This window comes from Mesoplodon densirostris, chromosome 14, assembly GCF_025265405.1.
Source record: "Mesoplodon densirostris isolate mMesDen1 chromosome 14, mMesDen1 primary haplotype, whole genome shotgun sequence".
In the NCBI taxonomy this organism is placed as follows: domain Eukaryota; kingdom Metazoa; phylum Chordata; class Mammalia; order Artiodactyla; family Ziphiidae; genus Mesoplodon; species Mesoplodon densirostris.
This window is the reverse complement of record NC_082674.1, coordinates 21,939,275-21,954,861: the sequence shown is the minus strand read 5'-3', so window position 1 is coordinate 21,954,861 and position 15,587 is coordinate 21,939,275. Positions and strand designations below refer to the sequence as shown.

The window sequence follows — 15,587 nt, the reverse complement described above, 5'->3', positions numbered from 1 at the left end:
AGGGGACACGGGTTCATGCCCCGGTCCAGGAGGATCCCACATGCCACAGAGCGGCCGGGCCTGTGAGCCATGGCCGCTGGGCCTGCACGTCCGGGGTCTGTGCTCCGCAACAGGAGAGGCCACAACGGTGAGAGACCCGCGTACCGCAAAAAACAAACAAACAAACAACTAGTGGGTGAACATTTGAAAATTAAAAGTACATTTATCTAATCAAAGCATCACCCCACAAAATACTTATTATGAAGGGAAAAATAACTTTATGATGAAAAAACCTGGCAGACACCACTTTAAGTAAGTGATCAAAGACAACTCATCATCATGTACCTTGTGATATGATACATGGAAAAAACACTTCACATCTGTTAACTTCTGCTAAAAAGGAGCCACCTGAATTGAACCATGAGGAAACATCAGTCACACCCAAATTGAAGAAAATTCTACAAAAATATGAGTACCATACACTTCAAAAATATCAATGTCATGAAACGCAAAGAAAGACTAAGGAGCCATTCCAGATTAAAGGAAAATAAGAGACGTGACAACTAAATGCAACAGAGATCCAGAATCTTCTCCTGCTATAAAGGGCAAATGGCTACATCTAAATAAGGTCTATACATTAGATAATAGGAATGCGTCAATGTTAATTTCCTAGTTTTTGATAACTACAATGAGGGTATATAAAATAATGCCCTTATTTTTAAGAAAACCTCAAGGGTAAAGGTGCATCATGTCTGCAACTTACTCTTAAATGATTCAGAAAAAAGTTATATATAATATACAAATATTTTATAAGTATACTTATATATTTATATAAAATGTAAAGCCAAACATATATAACAGAAAGAATAAAGTAAATGTGGTAAAATGTTAACATTTGGCGAATCTAGCTGAAGGGTATATGGCAATTCTTTGCAGTTCATGAAACTCTTCTGTAAGTCTAAAATTAGGTCAAAATAAACAGTAAAAGAGGGGGAGGATTAAAAAGTAATTAAAAAAAAAAGTAGACATCAAGTATCTTGCCAAAGTAAACCAAAAACTACCTGAAGAGAAAGAATCATCATATACATATGTATAAAAATATAAACAGAGATAAGATAAATGTGGTATGAGAGACATAGACATTGGATTCCTCTTTAACATAGATGTTAGATATAGGTATGTCCGTAGATATATATCTACATCTGTACACTTCAAAAATGTCAATGTCATGAAATACAAAAACAAAGGATCCATTCACGATTAAAGGAGATTAAAAGAGACAGCTAAACACAACGCAGATCTAGGATTTATCTAAATTGACTGAGGAACAGATAGATAGATACACTATACAACATTTACTTTATCCTTTTCTCTTTCTCTCCCTTAAACATAAATACCTACTAAGTGGAGGCAAGTGTCCCGCGCTCTTAGTTCCTAACACCAGAAGACCCTCCAGTACCTGTGGCAGTCCCGGTGTCCAAGGCTATAGAGCCCATATCTTTCCGAAGTCGTTCCAGTTGTTCTTTCTGCTGCTGGCTCTGTGCACTGGCCTATATACACAGAGGAAAATGTTGTCATATTAAAAAAGGAGGCCCAAGTTAGATGCCAGACTTCTAACTGGAGATGACAAATTTTACAAATACTAGAGGCAGATAAGGGATGGCTGATGACAGAAACATTGAGCAGTGTGGGCCCAGATTAGCAGAAGTTCATTCCGGAGGGCTCTGCAGACTGTATTAGAGGTTTCAGAAATTAGACACAAAATCATTAAAAGAACCCTCAAACAGACACAGCAGGAAGGCTCAGTGATAAGATGTCCAATGTAGCCGATGGGGACAGGTTACTTGATCATTTGGGGTAAGAGCTGTGAACTACCTCTCTGTTCTTAAACAAAATTCTACAAGTAGCCTTTAAATGGACCTTGGAGTAGGGGTGGAGGTATGGCACAAGAAGGGCTCAGCATATATAAAAGGAAAAATTACTGATTTTTATTACTTCAAGTAAAGAAAAGAAAAATAATTAAGGGGACTTTCTGTATCCAGACAGCATACATACAAATTTACAGGTTTAAATTAACAAGTATCTAAAGGATACATTGAGAACCAAAACAAAAGCGTTTATGGCAGAAGGATTAGTACATAGTTTGAGATAGTTTATTCAGTGGCCCTAAAATACACAAACAGCCTCTTTTCTTACCAGCGATTTCTTCAGACGTTCATATTCAGGACGATACTCTCTGGAAAGAGAAACACTTTCTAAATCCCTTTGATTAATAATCTATCCTGTCACTCCCCTCCACATCACTTCTATTTTCCTAGTACTTTGATAATAACAAAAGATCTCATGTCACCATACATCAGATGTAACAAGTCTTAGTCACTGAGATTCTATCCCTAAGGAATTAAAAGCCAAGGTGCCTGCCCCCTCCCTGAAATCAGCAACAAGACAAAAGACTGACTGCTGATCTGGGAAGATCAACTCTGGGGAGACCATGACCGATGAGTTCGCCATTCACTTGGATAAACATGAGTAAAAGATGTTTAAATGATGAGTAAAAGAAGCTAGGCTTACTGGGCTCAGGAAGCCCAATATATAATTATGTCGTTTATCTGGGCAACCATGAAAGGATACAGAAAAGAGTCTATCCTGAGGCTTTGATAACACATGCAAAAAAAACAAAACAAAACAAACAAAAAAACAAACCTCGTCTGATGAATAAAAATCAAAATAATGTTTCTGAAAACCACAATGTGGCTATTAGGCTCTTGCTAAGTATGAAGCTTGCTAGAAAGCAGCCAATTATCAGGCCTAAGGAAAGTGTATAGGTGCTATGACTCCACTTTCCTTTAGATAAATGGAACTCCAGTATTAACCAAGAAAATAGTTATAACAATCATTTATTAAGAAATATGCTTACTACATGTCAGCAATTGTGTTAGGTGCTTTAGATATATTATCTCAAATAATCCCCACAACGACCTTAACAATAAATGCTATTATCCCTCATCTATAAATGAGGAAAACTTGCTAAGGTTACACACTTATTAATTGGAGGAAAAAGAAATCTAAACCATGTCTATCTGACTCCAAAGTCTATGTTCTTCATCAGGGGTCCACCAATGTGGCAAACAGGACAAATCCAGCCCACTGCCTATTTTTATAAATAAAGTTTTATTGGAACACAGCCACACCCATTTGTTTAGGAATTGTCTATAGCTGCTTTTGCACCACAATGAGAGTTGAGGAGTTTCAACAGATAATACGACCCACAAAGCCTAAAATATTTAACATCTGGCTTTTTACAATGTCTGATGACACCTGTTCTTCATCATTCAATACAGTGAAGATTTTATACTCCTATTTTTTTTAAAAAAAGTTAACAGCTACTTGTTAACCCTAAGTGTGGTCAGATCCAGTACACATCTGCATGGCAAATATAATACAAACACTATGAAAACCAAAATGTTTTGCCTGGCAAAGCAGCTATCATATCAGACTTGTGGGTAACTAAGAGTGCCATCAATAGAATGTTCCTTTATCCTCACCTTTCATATTCTTCTGTGGCACTGGCAACTTGCACGAAGAGTTCATCTAAGCCTGTACCCAGAACAGCAGACACACCCACCACCTGCCAAAAGCATCATTAATGCCACTGAGGAAACAACTGTATATTTTTAAATGGCATACATTATTTGGCTCAAATTTCATAAAATCTTCATAGAAGAGGTTTGGTTACTTTAAGAAGTCTCTGGCAAAGAATGAAGCTAAAACAAGACAAAATGGCATACCTACTCAAAAGTGATGGAAATAAGTCCATGGAAAATAGAGAACTGAGAAAGATAGTTAGGATCAAACAAGCAGCAGTTCATCTATTCCCTATCAAATCAAACCACAGTCTGTTCTCTATAAAAATTAGTACCTCAATGTCTTCACTTGGGCAATTAACATACTTGCTGCTACCCACACCCACTTTTGCTTACACAAATCTTACCCATCCTTCAAAGCACACCTATATTGGCTATATCCTCAAAAAATCTCTCATTTCAAAAGTGATCTACCCACTCACCACTATCAGGTCCAACTTTTAATCTTTCTTAAGATATCACAATATAAGTTACAACAATACATCATGTTTCAACTCTGCGTTTAGCCTCTCTCCTAACTAGACCATAAACTCTCTGAGGGTAGGGTCCGTATCATATTTATCTTTTAAGTCTCTAGCTTTTAATAAGCTATGCCTTAAAAATTACTTTTCAGAGGGTAATGAACTTCCTTTCCAAAATAGGTTCAAAGCCAGCCCTTTGGGTTATAAGGTTATCTGGAAAGACCAACAGCATAAGCAAGAAAGTTTACCCTGAGGGAGCTGTAAAATTCATCTAACACGAGGCTCATTGAACGAGTCAGGTTACTGACGTATGTAGTCTCTTGATTCAAGGCATCTTGGAAAGCCTCAAAATCCTGCATCCATTCCACTGCAAAGCTGTGATCAATGATGTCAGTCTGTACCAGAGAGAAGTCAACTATCAGCAACCAGAGATGAGGTCAGACATCAAACAATGGCAAAAAAAATTTTTTTAATTATGTGATGACAGCAAAGAGCAATAATTATGTATTTTCTTTCTCTGCTTCCCCCATTTCCTCCTCCACTGCAACAAGTCACAAAGAGCCAAGACTGCTGTGCAGTATAAATAATTAAATGAAGATCTGTATATTCCACGTTAGAGCAGACCCTTCACTGTCCACTGCCAAGTGACCACGGCCACAGTGGAGGCCAGCACCCTCCAGGCTCTGAAGTCAAATACATAGTCTCTTGCATTCTAGTCAACAACAGAGAAGTTTTGGTTTTGTTTAACTGCCACTTCCAATAGACTAGCTGTCCCTCCCCCATTTACACAGTCCCGATCCTGAGGGGTAACCTATACGCTCTGGACCAGGGGCTACTCTATCTAGCCTAAAAAAACTTTGGAAAAGAATCAGCGATATATATTCATTCAATTTGATTGAATCCATTTCCTAGAAGTGCTCATGACTTTGCTTCAGGTTAGCTTAAATCTGCTCTCCAGCATCTGAAATAATCCTTCTCACCTACCCAAACACAAGGTTCTGATGAAAAAGAAATATTCAGTCACAACAGGAAGAATCCACTTACTTTATTCATGACCACAATAAAAGGCAGCTTGGTTTTGTACAAGATGCTGAAAATCAAACATTGAGGCATTATTAGTAAAAGCACTTAAGCGCCTGCTTGCCTGTTATCTGATGTAACTGAGTAATAAAAAGGGAGATGGGTTCAGACTCTAAATACAGGTATCCATTCTTACACAGCACTCACATATTCTCCCCTCCCAAGCAGGAAACCACCACTTCCATCAAGCAAACAACACACATACACACCCTCTCCTTTTCTTAGAGTAATAATGCTTTGGTACTGATCCTGGTTGTGTGTGTGTGTGTGTGTGTGTGTGTGTGTGTGTGTGTGTGTGTGTGTGTGTGTGTGTGTGTGTGTGTGTGTGTGTGTGTGTGTGTGTGTGTGTGTGTGTGTGTGTGTGTGTGTGTGTGTGTGTGTGTTTCACCAAATTAACTGTCTCTTAAACAATTAATATGAAGACAAAATCATGCTATCAAACATCAGATTTCTATTTCGACTAGGATTTCTTGTGTTTAACAGGAAGAGACATCCCTAGTCATAATAGAAGAGACAAATCGGGGTGATTGTTTTTGCATACCCCCAAAATAAAATGCAGCATTAATCATGGTCCGCCTTGCTCCTAGGTCTAATGCACTAATATAGCCTAGTGAGGCATGTCCTTCCTCTCCTAATTGCACCACACTTGGGAAAACACGTGCATTTAGAATCATGGATGAATCTTTTTATTCAGTCTCTCCTCATGTTATAATTTCACTCTTCCTATCACAACACAGAAGAAAGGCATTTAGACCAGGGGCTCTATTCTATTCAGAATTGGATTTCATTCAACTTGGGGCAACTGCCAGAAGGTTCATAGTCATTCAACACCTATTCTGTAACAAGCAAGGGAGGAAGATGAGAAGTGGCTGATAGAGAATGCCAACAGTGTATGTGCTTCTTCTCCCGCCCTAACCCAGAGCCCCTCCCTAACCCAGAGCCACTAAAGCGAGTGGCAAGCCTGAATGAAAACCTAGGGGTAAGCACTCAGGACTCAAAAATGATGGAAAAGAAGTGGAGACTTCATACCTTGACATAATACTATGCCCAACAATAACGCGTTACCTGCAGGCATAGAGCATATTGGACATGAAGGTCACTGGGTTGATACTTCGAGATGTGTCCATTACGTAAATGACAATCGTTGGAAACGAGGATGCCTAAAGCCACAAAATAGTCAAAGCTTTAGTCAGAGGGTTCTTGACCTGTCCCCAAACTCTTCTCCTACCTTCCGTGGCAAGGAAGAACCACTTTAGGCAGGTGTGCAGAGCTCTATGACTCTATCCCACGTAAGATCCCAAGCAATAAGAAGCTTTTCTTGTCTGGCTCTCTATTTACCCTGAGTAACAAGTCCTAGAATACTCACCAGGGCCTCAGTGATGATTGTCCCAGAAGCTGACCAGGTGAATACCTCAATCTGTCCAGGTGTGTCAATCAAGACATACCTGTGTCAAAAAAGACCATTAAAGAAGTTTTTATTTATGCATTCTGAAAGATATTCCATCCCACAGAACATTAACATCTGGTTACTCAAGACTGAAATAACCTCTTCACACTGCCAAGTCTCACTTCTTCCCGTTGCCCTTAAAGTGCATACCACATTCCCCTGGGTTTTATTCAATGTCCAGTATTCAGGCTCCTTGGCAGGAGCACCAATACATCACTGCTGCAAATGGTCACAGAGAAAACTGACAGTTTTAGAAACACACTGCATTAAAAATGAGAGATATTCGTGCCCCGGTCCGGGAAGATCCCACATGCCGTGCAGCGGCTGGGCCCGTGAGCCATGGCTGCTGAGCCTGCGCGTCCGGAGCCTGTGCTTCGCAACGGGAGAGGCCACAACAGTGAGAGGCCTGCATACCGCCAAAAAAAAAAAAAAAAATGAGAGATAAGCAAAACCAGAGTGTAAATCTCTTGGGAAACCATCTGGTTACTTGTTGGGGGGGGTTGGAGGAAAATGGAGGGAGGGAGAATAAGAAAGTGATAACTAAAGAAGAGGGTCTCTTCTTGAGGGGATGAAACGTTCTAAAATTGATTGTGATGATGCTGTACAATTCTGTAACTACACTAAAAGCCACAGAATTGTACAGTTTAAATGGGTAAATTGTATGGCCTATGAACTATATCTCAATAAAGCTGTTTTTAAAAAAGCAAAGATCCACACATACATGGACAATTAATTGACAAAAGGAGCCAAGAACATACAACAGAGAAAGGAAAGTCTCTTCAAGAAATGGTGTTGGAGGCTTCCCTGGTGGTGCAGTGGTTGAGAGTCCGCCTGCCGATGCAGGGGACACGAGTTCGTGCCCCGGTCCGGGAGGATCCCACATGCCGCGGAGTGGCTGGGCCCGTGAGCCATGGCCGCTGAGCCTGCACGTCCAGAGCCTGTGCTCCGCAACGGGAGAGGCCACAACAGTGAGAGGCCCGCGTACCGCAAAAAAAAAAAAAGAAAGAAATGGTGTTGGGAAAAACAGACAGTCACATGCAAGAGAATGAAACTAGACCACTCCATACACAAAAATTAACTCAAAATTGATGAAAGACTTGAATGTAACACCTGAAAACATTAAATAAATTCCTGGAGGAAAACATAGGCCATAACCTCACTGATATCTGTCTTAGTGAAGTTTCTGTGGATCTGACTCCAAAGGCAAGGAAATCAAAAGCAATAATAAACAAATGAGACTACATCAAACTAAAAAGCTTCTGCACAGCAAAGGAAAACATCATCAAAACTAAAAGGTGGGAATTCCCTGGTGGTCCAGTGGTTAGGACTCAGCGCTTTCACCACAGTGGCCCAGCTTCAATCCCTGGTCGGGGAACTAAGATCCTGCAAGCTGCTGGGCATTGACAAAAACAAAAAACTAAAAGGCAAGCTACTGAACAGCAGAAATTGCAAATCATATCTCTGATTAGGAATTAGTATCCAAAATATATAAAGAACACATACAACCCAAAAACAAATAAACAACCCGATTCAAAAATGGGCAGAGGATCCGATTATGTAGACATTTCTCCAAAGACACACAGATGGCCAAAAGGCACATGAAAAGATGTTCAACATCACTAATTATTAGGGAAATGCAAATCAAAACCACAATGAAGTAGCACCTCACACCTGTTTGAATGGCTCTTACCAAATAGATAACAAGTGCTGAAAAGGATGTACAGAAGAGGAAACCCTCGTAAACTGTTGGTGGGAATATAAACTGGTGCAGTTACTATGAAAAACAGTAGCAAGATTCCTCAAAACATGAAGGATAGAGCTAACCATATGATCCAGTGATTCCACTTCTGGGTATTTATCCAAAGAGTATAAAAACACTAATTAGAAAAAATATATGCACCCTTATGTTCATTGCAGCATTATGTACAATAGCCAAGATATGAAAGCAACCTAAGTGTCCACCAATGGATGAATGGATAAAGAAGATGTGGTATATACACAGTGGAATACTATTCAGCCATAAAAGAAGAATGAAATCTTGCCATTTGTGACAACATGGATGAACAACACGAGGGTATTATGCTAAGTAAAATAAGTCAGAAGGAAAGACAACTACCATATGATTTCACTCACATGTGGAATAACCCGGAGGAAGGAAGGAAGGAAGGAAGGAAGGGAGGGAGGGAGGGAGGGAGGGGAAGGGAAAGGGAAGAGAAAGGGAAGGGAAAGGGAAGGGGAAGGGAAGGAAACCAACCAACCAAAAGCAAGCTCACAGATACAGAGAACAAATCAGTGGTTACCAGAGGAAAAAGGGGTTGTGGGTGGGCAAAAGGGGTGAAGGGGATCGATTGTATGGTGACAGATGGTAACTGGACTTTTGGGGGGTGATCACTTTGCAGTGTATGCATGTTAAATTATAATGCGTACCTGAAACATTTAAAAATAGCAAAAATTTTGAATAGACATTTCTCCAAATACATACCAATGGCCAAGAAGTACACTAAAAGATGCTCAACATCTGGACTTCCTGGTGGCGCAGTGGTTAAGAATCCGCCTGCCAATGCAGGGGACACGGGTTCGAGCCCTGGTCTGGGAAGATCCCACATGCTGCGGAGCAACTAAGCCCGTGCACCACAACTACCGGGCCTGAGCTCCAGAGCTCGCAAGCCACAACTACTGAGCCTACATGCCACAACTACTGCAGCCCACGTGCCTAGAGCCTGTGCTCTGCAACAAAGAGAAGCAACCGCAATGAGAAGCCCACGCACTGCAACTAGAGAAAGCCCGTACACAGCAACAAAGACCCAAAGCAGCCAATAAATAAATTAATTAATTAATTAATTAATTAATTAATTAAAACAAAAACAAAAACAATTACAAGTAGTGACCAGGATGTACAGAAAATGGAACCCTCCATACATTGCTGGTGAAAATGTAAAATGGTACGTGAAGCCAGCAGGAGCTTGGAGGAATGGGGAATAGAGTGACTGCTAATGAGTTTGGGGTTTCTTTTGGAGATGAAAATGTTCTGAAATTAGGTAGTTTTTTTTTTTTTTAAGATTTATTTTTTATTTATTTACTTTTGGCTGCGCCAGGTCTTAGTTGCAGCACCGCAGGATCTTCGTTGAGGCATGAGGGATCTTTCGTTGTGGCACGCGGGATTCTCTCTAGCTGTGGCAAACGGGTTTTCTCTTCTCTAGTTGTGGCGCGGGCTCTGTAGTTTGCAGCACGCGGGCTCTCTAGTTGAGGTGCAAGAGCTCAGTAGTTGTGGCTCGCGAGCTTAGTTGCCCCGTGGCATGTGGGATCTTAGTTCCCTGACCAGGGATCGAACCTGTGTCCCCTGAATTGTAAGGTGGATTCTTTACCACTGGACCACCAGGGAAGTCCCTGAAATCAGGTACTTCTGGTCAATGCACAACTTTGTGAATATACTAAAAACCACTAAACTGTATACTTTAAAAGAGTGCACTTTATGGTCTGTGAATTCATATTGCAATAAAGCTGTTACTTTAAAAAACTACTCTAGTATGATCCTATTTTTGTAAAAACACCTTATCCATCCATCCTTCTATCTATGTACATGTGAATAGAAACGCTTGGGATGACAGTCACTGATAGCAATAATGATAATAATGATAGCTATTTCTAGTGACAAGAAGGGTGATAGTTTCATCTTTTAAATACTACATATGGTAGGAATTATTTATAGTAATAAGACTATATCCTTTTTACAAAAATAATAAATTGTCTTCCTTTCTTTTAAAAAAGCAAACCTATTAAAAATTTAACAACAGTTCATTGTGGGTAATGATAATAAGAATCTCCTGTTTTATATTTTGATACTTTTTAAATTAAAAAATATTCCCCCTGAATCATGTAAATTATATTAATTTAAACAAGGATTAGAAAGGTATTTCATAGACTTTAATGCCAACAAGCAAGAGAAGGCAAGTGGACAAGTGAATGTGGACTCAAATTTTCGAAATACCTCCTAAGAAGCTGGGAACATATACCAAAGTGATTGGGGGTGGGATACTATTAAATTGAGCTCTACACTGTAGAGCGTCTTGTCGCTCTTATTTATTTATTTATTTTTGGCCGCGCCATGGCTTGTGGGATCTTAGTTCCCCAACCATGTAGAGCATCTTAATGACTGTCTTCTTGCCAACAATTTTTTCACCTATCATGGTTTCATCTCTAACTACACCCTCTCAGAACTTGATAGTAACCCAAAATCCTTCAAAAACCCTAGAAACATGTCAACTACAGAGTAATAAATAGGCATTAGACTGAAATCACTTACTTAGACATGTTCTGGGCCTTCTCAATAAATTTCATCACCTAAAAGAAAAAGACGCCAATTACAACAGAATCCAAGTTCAACAAAAAAAATCACAGGGCCCTCTCAAGAGTGGTCCACCTGCAGGCACCATTAACGATTGAATCTCTATGTTCTCTGTCTGAGGACACCAACTAACGTGCTCATGGAACCAAAGAAACATAGCCACACCTGCCGTACCACAACACCCTGGAGCACAGGGCAAGGCCTAAGGAGCTGAAGACTTGATCTGTCCCTGCCAAGTCTCTCTCTTGGTGCTTCAGTAAAGCGTTAACAGCTTGAATCACTGAGTGAAATCGGGGTAAAAAATCAGTGATTGCCAAACACTCTTAAGGAAGTGGAATGTGACAGAGAAAACATAACAGATGACAACAATTTGTCACAAGTGAAAAGCCCCATAATTGTTCCATTCCCTGCCTGGTAGCCCATCCCACTCCCCATCCCTCCACCCCATCCTCAGGGTAACACTGCAAGCCAATAACAGATCAAGAAGAGAACCCAGGTCTCTTAGGTCTTTGTTTTATTGGCTGCCACAACGTTCAATGTGAAGTCTCTCACCATGTTGATCATCCTCTCATAGCCTACTTCTTTGTCCACCAAAATGCCTCCTTATATTCTGTATTGACATTGAGGTTGATTGTCCTTCTTTCTCAGTGTGATCAAGCTAAGCCATTTAAGAGTCACAGGTTTTGACACAGCCATGTCTATGTAAATAGAGACAGACATACCTGATCAAATCTGGTAGCAAAGAGATTGAGTGAGGTCACTATGCCACCATTGGGTCCAAGTCCATACCTAGACACTAAGTTGAGGATTTAAATTGCTTATAGATCAATTTAGATGATAAAGTTTATTATCTAGACAATCCCTCACAAAAACAGCATAACATTAGTGTTCAACTGACTAGTATGTATCACACAATCTTAACCTCATAGGGAAACATTCACTATCGATGTCTACCTCATTCATCGTTTAGAAATGGCCAGGCGAAATGGGGCCAAAATGGAACAGACAGGTGTATCAGGCATTGACAGCCTGATGGCATTAGCCATGAAGATCATTTATATACCACTCTTTGCTCTGATCCTCACTCATCAAGCCACCTGAGGATTAGAATTAGTCTTCCTATCTAGACTTACCTATAGGGAAAGTACACATTTCACACAGCAATGTCCTAAGAGTTGATCTTACTAATCTTTGAGCTTCCCAGTCTAAGGGGATGGTGATCAATGGACACATCCACCAAGGCAATACTCCCTTGTGGGACCCAGGCACGCCCCCAGCTAGCCTCTCCTTCTCTGTGCTAATTACAACAGCCTGCAGTTCGGGACAAAGGCAGAAAACGGAACTCACAAGCTGAAGTAGGATTTCTAATCACCTACAATGCTTCTCCCCACATTCACCTTCCCTCCTCTTCATAAAATTACCTGAAAGCAATCGAATGCTTTTACTAGTGTATTTCACAAGGGAAGGCACAAACACTTTTTTCAAAGCTACACAATACACAGACAGTAAGTAGCCAGGGATGAGCCAACAACCAAAGTAGATGTGAAAAAGGATACTGTTTCATGACTTCTTTATACTTCACAGTGTCACGAATATCTGGAGGGAAAAAAAGAGAGAATGAAATGGAATTTAACACGTAAGAAACAATACAGTTTGAGACTCTCCACCTATAATATCTAAGCCAACAGACCTCTCAAGTCATCTCTGCTTCCTCTGAGCAAACAAATCAGTTTCTCTCTTAGCATCCAAGGTACTTTTCCAATCTGTTTTCTAAATTTTCAAGCTAAGATCACTGAATTGCAACAGCAAAAGAAGCAAGCTCAGGAAGAGACTAGGAGGACAAAAGGTACCCTGCAAGTACCTTCCCTCCCAGCAAGAAACTGAAATTAGCTTTTGAGGCTTCTATTGTCAGCACTGTCTTCTAGTAATTTATCCAGCTTCACACTGGCCAAGGACAACTGCCAAGTAACCCAAGAAGAGTGTTAGGCTAGGAGCTCTCAAGGTATGGTAGGGATGTCTGAGACAAAGAGAAAAGTTTTATACAACTTAAATACCTTCTCAGTGACCATATACATAGAAAAAGGGAGCTAAATCAAGAAAAAAGGTTTATTTCTTACTCCTTGCTTACTGGTAACAAAGGTAATGCAGATAACATTTTTATAAAGGCATTAACTTGGGAAGTGGATGGGTGGGGAGAGAAATAGGTAATGGAGATTAAGAGGTACAAATTTTCAGTTACAAAATAAATGAGTCGTGGAGTGAGATGTACAGTGTGGGGAATACAGTCAAAAATTATATAATACCGTTGTATGGTGACAGATATTAACTAGACTCATCATAATGGTCATTTTGAAATGTACACATATTTCAAATTACTATGTTGCATACCAGGAACTAAATACTGTGGCAGGTCAATTACATTGCAAGACAGACAAACCCACAGAAAAAGAGATTGGATTTGTAGTTACCGATCTACAAATCAGGTAGAGGGTGTGGAGGGAGGGACAATTGGATGAAGGTAGTCAAAAGGTACTAACTTCCAGTGAATAAATACTAGGGATGTAATATACAACATTATAAATGTAATGAGCACTGCTACACGTTATATGTGAAAGTTGAGAGTTCTCATAACAAGGAAAAAAAATTTTTTTCTATTTCTTTAATTTTGTATCTATATGAGATGATAGATGTTCACTGAACTTACTCATGGTAATCATTTCATGCGTTTGTAAATCAAATCATTATGCTATACAACTTAATCATATACAATGCTGTATGTCAACTATATCTCAATAAAACTAGAAAAAAAATTATTTGGATGGAATTTTAAATAAAAAGGAAATTGGTCTGTCCAGTAATATCTAACTAAACCTATGGAGCAGTCAGTAGACCTATATCCCATCAACTATTAGAGTTCCAGCCTTTAAGTGAAAAGATGGAATTTTTTTGTTTTTTCAAAATTCTTCCCATAATGATTTCTGCTTCTTAATACAAGGTCTTCCTTAATTAGTATGTTTGGAGTACAAGCTTAATAGGATTAAAAAGAGACCAGGAGGGAAAAGACTAACATCAAGGAATAGTCTGAAAATCAGGAAACCTACATCCTATCAAGAATCAGGACACTGGATCCCATCCATTCTTAATCTTTTTTATTCAGTAGTCAGGGACTCCTCTACAAGTCTGATGATAAGAGGGAAGGAACCCCTCACCAAGACAATGCACACAGGCATATAAATACATATTTTCCCACGTAACTTTGCAAGATTCCTACAGATCAGTAAGCAAACTCTGCACAAAACCCACATGCCCTTAACTTGAAGGAAAAAAAACTATATAAACAAAGTTTATGTAACAGAGCCTGCTGAAGGGTTTACGGCTTAAAATCCAGAGGACTGACTTTCTGTCACTTCATTTTCCCAAAGAACCATAGTCTGACACCCTTGGGTCAAAAGAGGTAGAGAGAATGGTAGTGGTAAGGAAAAAAAGGAAATTTAGAAAGAGGGAAGGAGTAAACAAAGAGAAAAAGGGAATCAGGAAGAAGCCTGTTTCAGGATGCTAGCAAATCCAAGGGAAACAAAATTAGGTAGTTTAGAAAACATTAAAAATGGAAGCATTGAAGACTCATAGAATAGGCTGACAGCTTTCCATCCTCTGAGAAACTTCACACAAGTTCTGGTACAGTTTACTCACCAATATTGGCAGGAAAGGGAACTTCATGCACAGCTGGGTCCAGGTTGATCACATAAGGTGGGCACCCTTGACTATGCAGATATCCTGTGAGCCTCTGCAGACATATGGGGAGAAGGATGGACTGAGACCAAGAGGCATGATAAAGGAAAAAGAGAGAACTTCCACCCCTTAATCCAACTTACCAGAATTCTGCACTTCCATTTCCCTCTACCTTAAATATTCGTTTCTGATCTCCACCTCCAACATTCAGTCTCAGTTGAAACGCTACCTTTCTTCATCACACATCCAACAGAGACTCCTCTACTCTCCGTCACTTATTGACTTGGGGGGTGGGGGGGAGCGGGGGTTTCTATCTCCCCCACAAAAAAAACATTAGCTCCATTTAAGCGGGAACCTTGTCATTTCCGCTATATCCCCAGTGCCTGAAACATGGTAGGCACCCCAGAAGGAATTCTTTAGGAAGCTACACGGAAAGCCTGTGTGCAAGCACTCTATTAACAGCCAGAATTACTTGTTAAGCCTCTGCCTTCGAGGAGCTGGCACTAGCGAGGCAATTCCAATACCAAGTACTGTCGTCACAAATAGGCACTGAGGGTACGCAGAAGAGAGGCTGAATGAACTCAGGCTAGGATCTGAGACGGCTTCGGGGAGGAAGAAACAGGGGTTGCTGGCAAGTCCCTGAAAGCCAGGCGCCGGTACCCTCCAAACTCCCCAGAGAGACCTCCCTTTCTCCCCTGGCCTTACGCCTGCCACAGACAACTTCTCGCGCGCTCCTACTACGCCCACGCCGTGCAGGTCACCTGTACAAAGGTGGTTTTCCCAGACCCCGCCATTCCCAACACCAACAGACACACTGGAGGCCGGGGACCCCCGGAAGCTTGCGGCTCCGTAGCAGCTGCGAGCGCGGCCATCTTGCTCCTGGCTCCGCCCACTCAACCATA

At 40.5% G+C, this 15,587-nt stretch overlaps 1 protein-coding gene across 3 annotated transcripts in view; it reads right to left on the bottom strand.

The window, feature by feature from the left end:
- GPN1 (GPN-loop GTPase 1) overlaps positions 1-15,587 on the bottom strand; it is a 20,747-nt gene extending 5,160 nt beyond the window's left edge. The window contains exons 1-12 of one of the 3 annotated variants that reach the window (XM_060117931.1): positions 15,447-15,587; positions 14,647-14,740; positions 12,513-12,552; positions 11,679-11,745; positions 10,915-10,952; positions 6,531-6,609; positions 6,230-6,324; positions 5,129-5,174; positions 4,333-4,479; positions 3,525-3,607; positions 2,176-2,215; positions 1,439-1,529 (exon numbers count right to left, since the gene is read on the bottom strand). In XM_060117931.1, coding sequence (XP_059973914.1) covers positions 1,439-1,529; positions 2,176-2,215; positions 3,525-3,607; positions 4,333-4,479; positions 5,129-5,174; positions 6,230-6,324; positions 6,531-6,609; positions 10,915-10,952; positions 11,679-11,745; positions 12,513-12,552; positions 14,647-14,740; positions 15,447-15,557 — 931 coding nt within the window. In that variant the 5' untranslated portion in view covers positions 15,558-15,587. Of the gene's footprint in view, positions 1-1,438; positions 1,530-2,175; positions 2,216-3,524; positions 3,608-4,332; positions 4,480-5,128; positions 5,175-6,229; positions 6,325-6,530; positions 6,610-10,914; positions 10,953-11,678; positions 11,746-12,512; positions 12,553-14,646; positions 14,741-14,828; positions 15,402-15,446 lie in introns of those variants that run through there. The other 2 variants (XM_060117929.1, XM_060117930.1) reach the window with 2 other exon arrangements.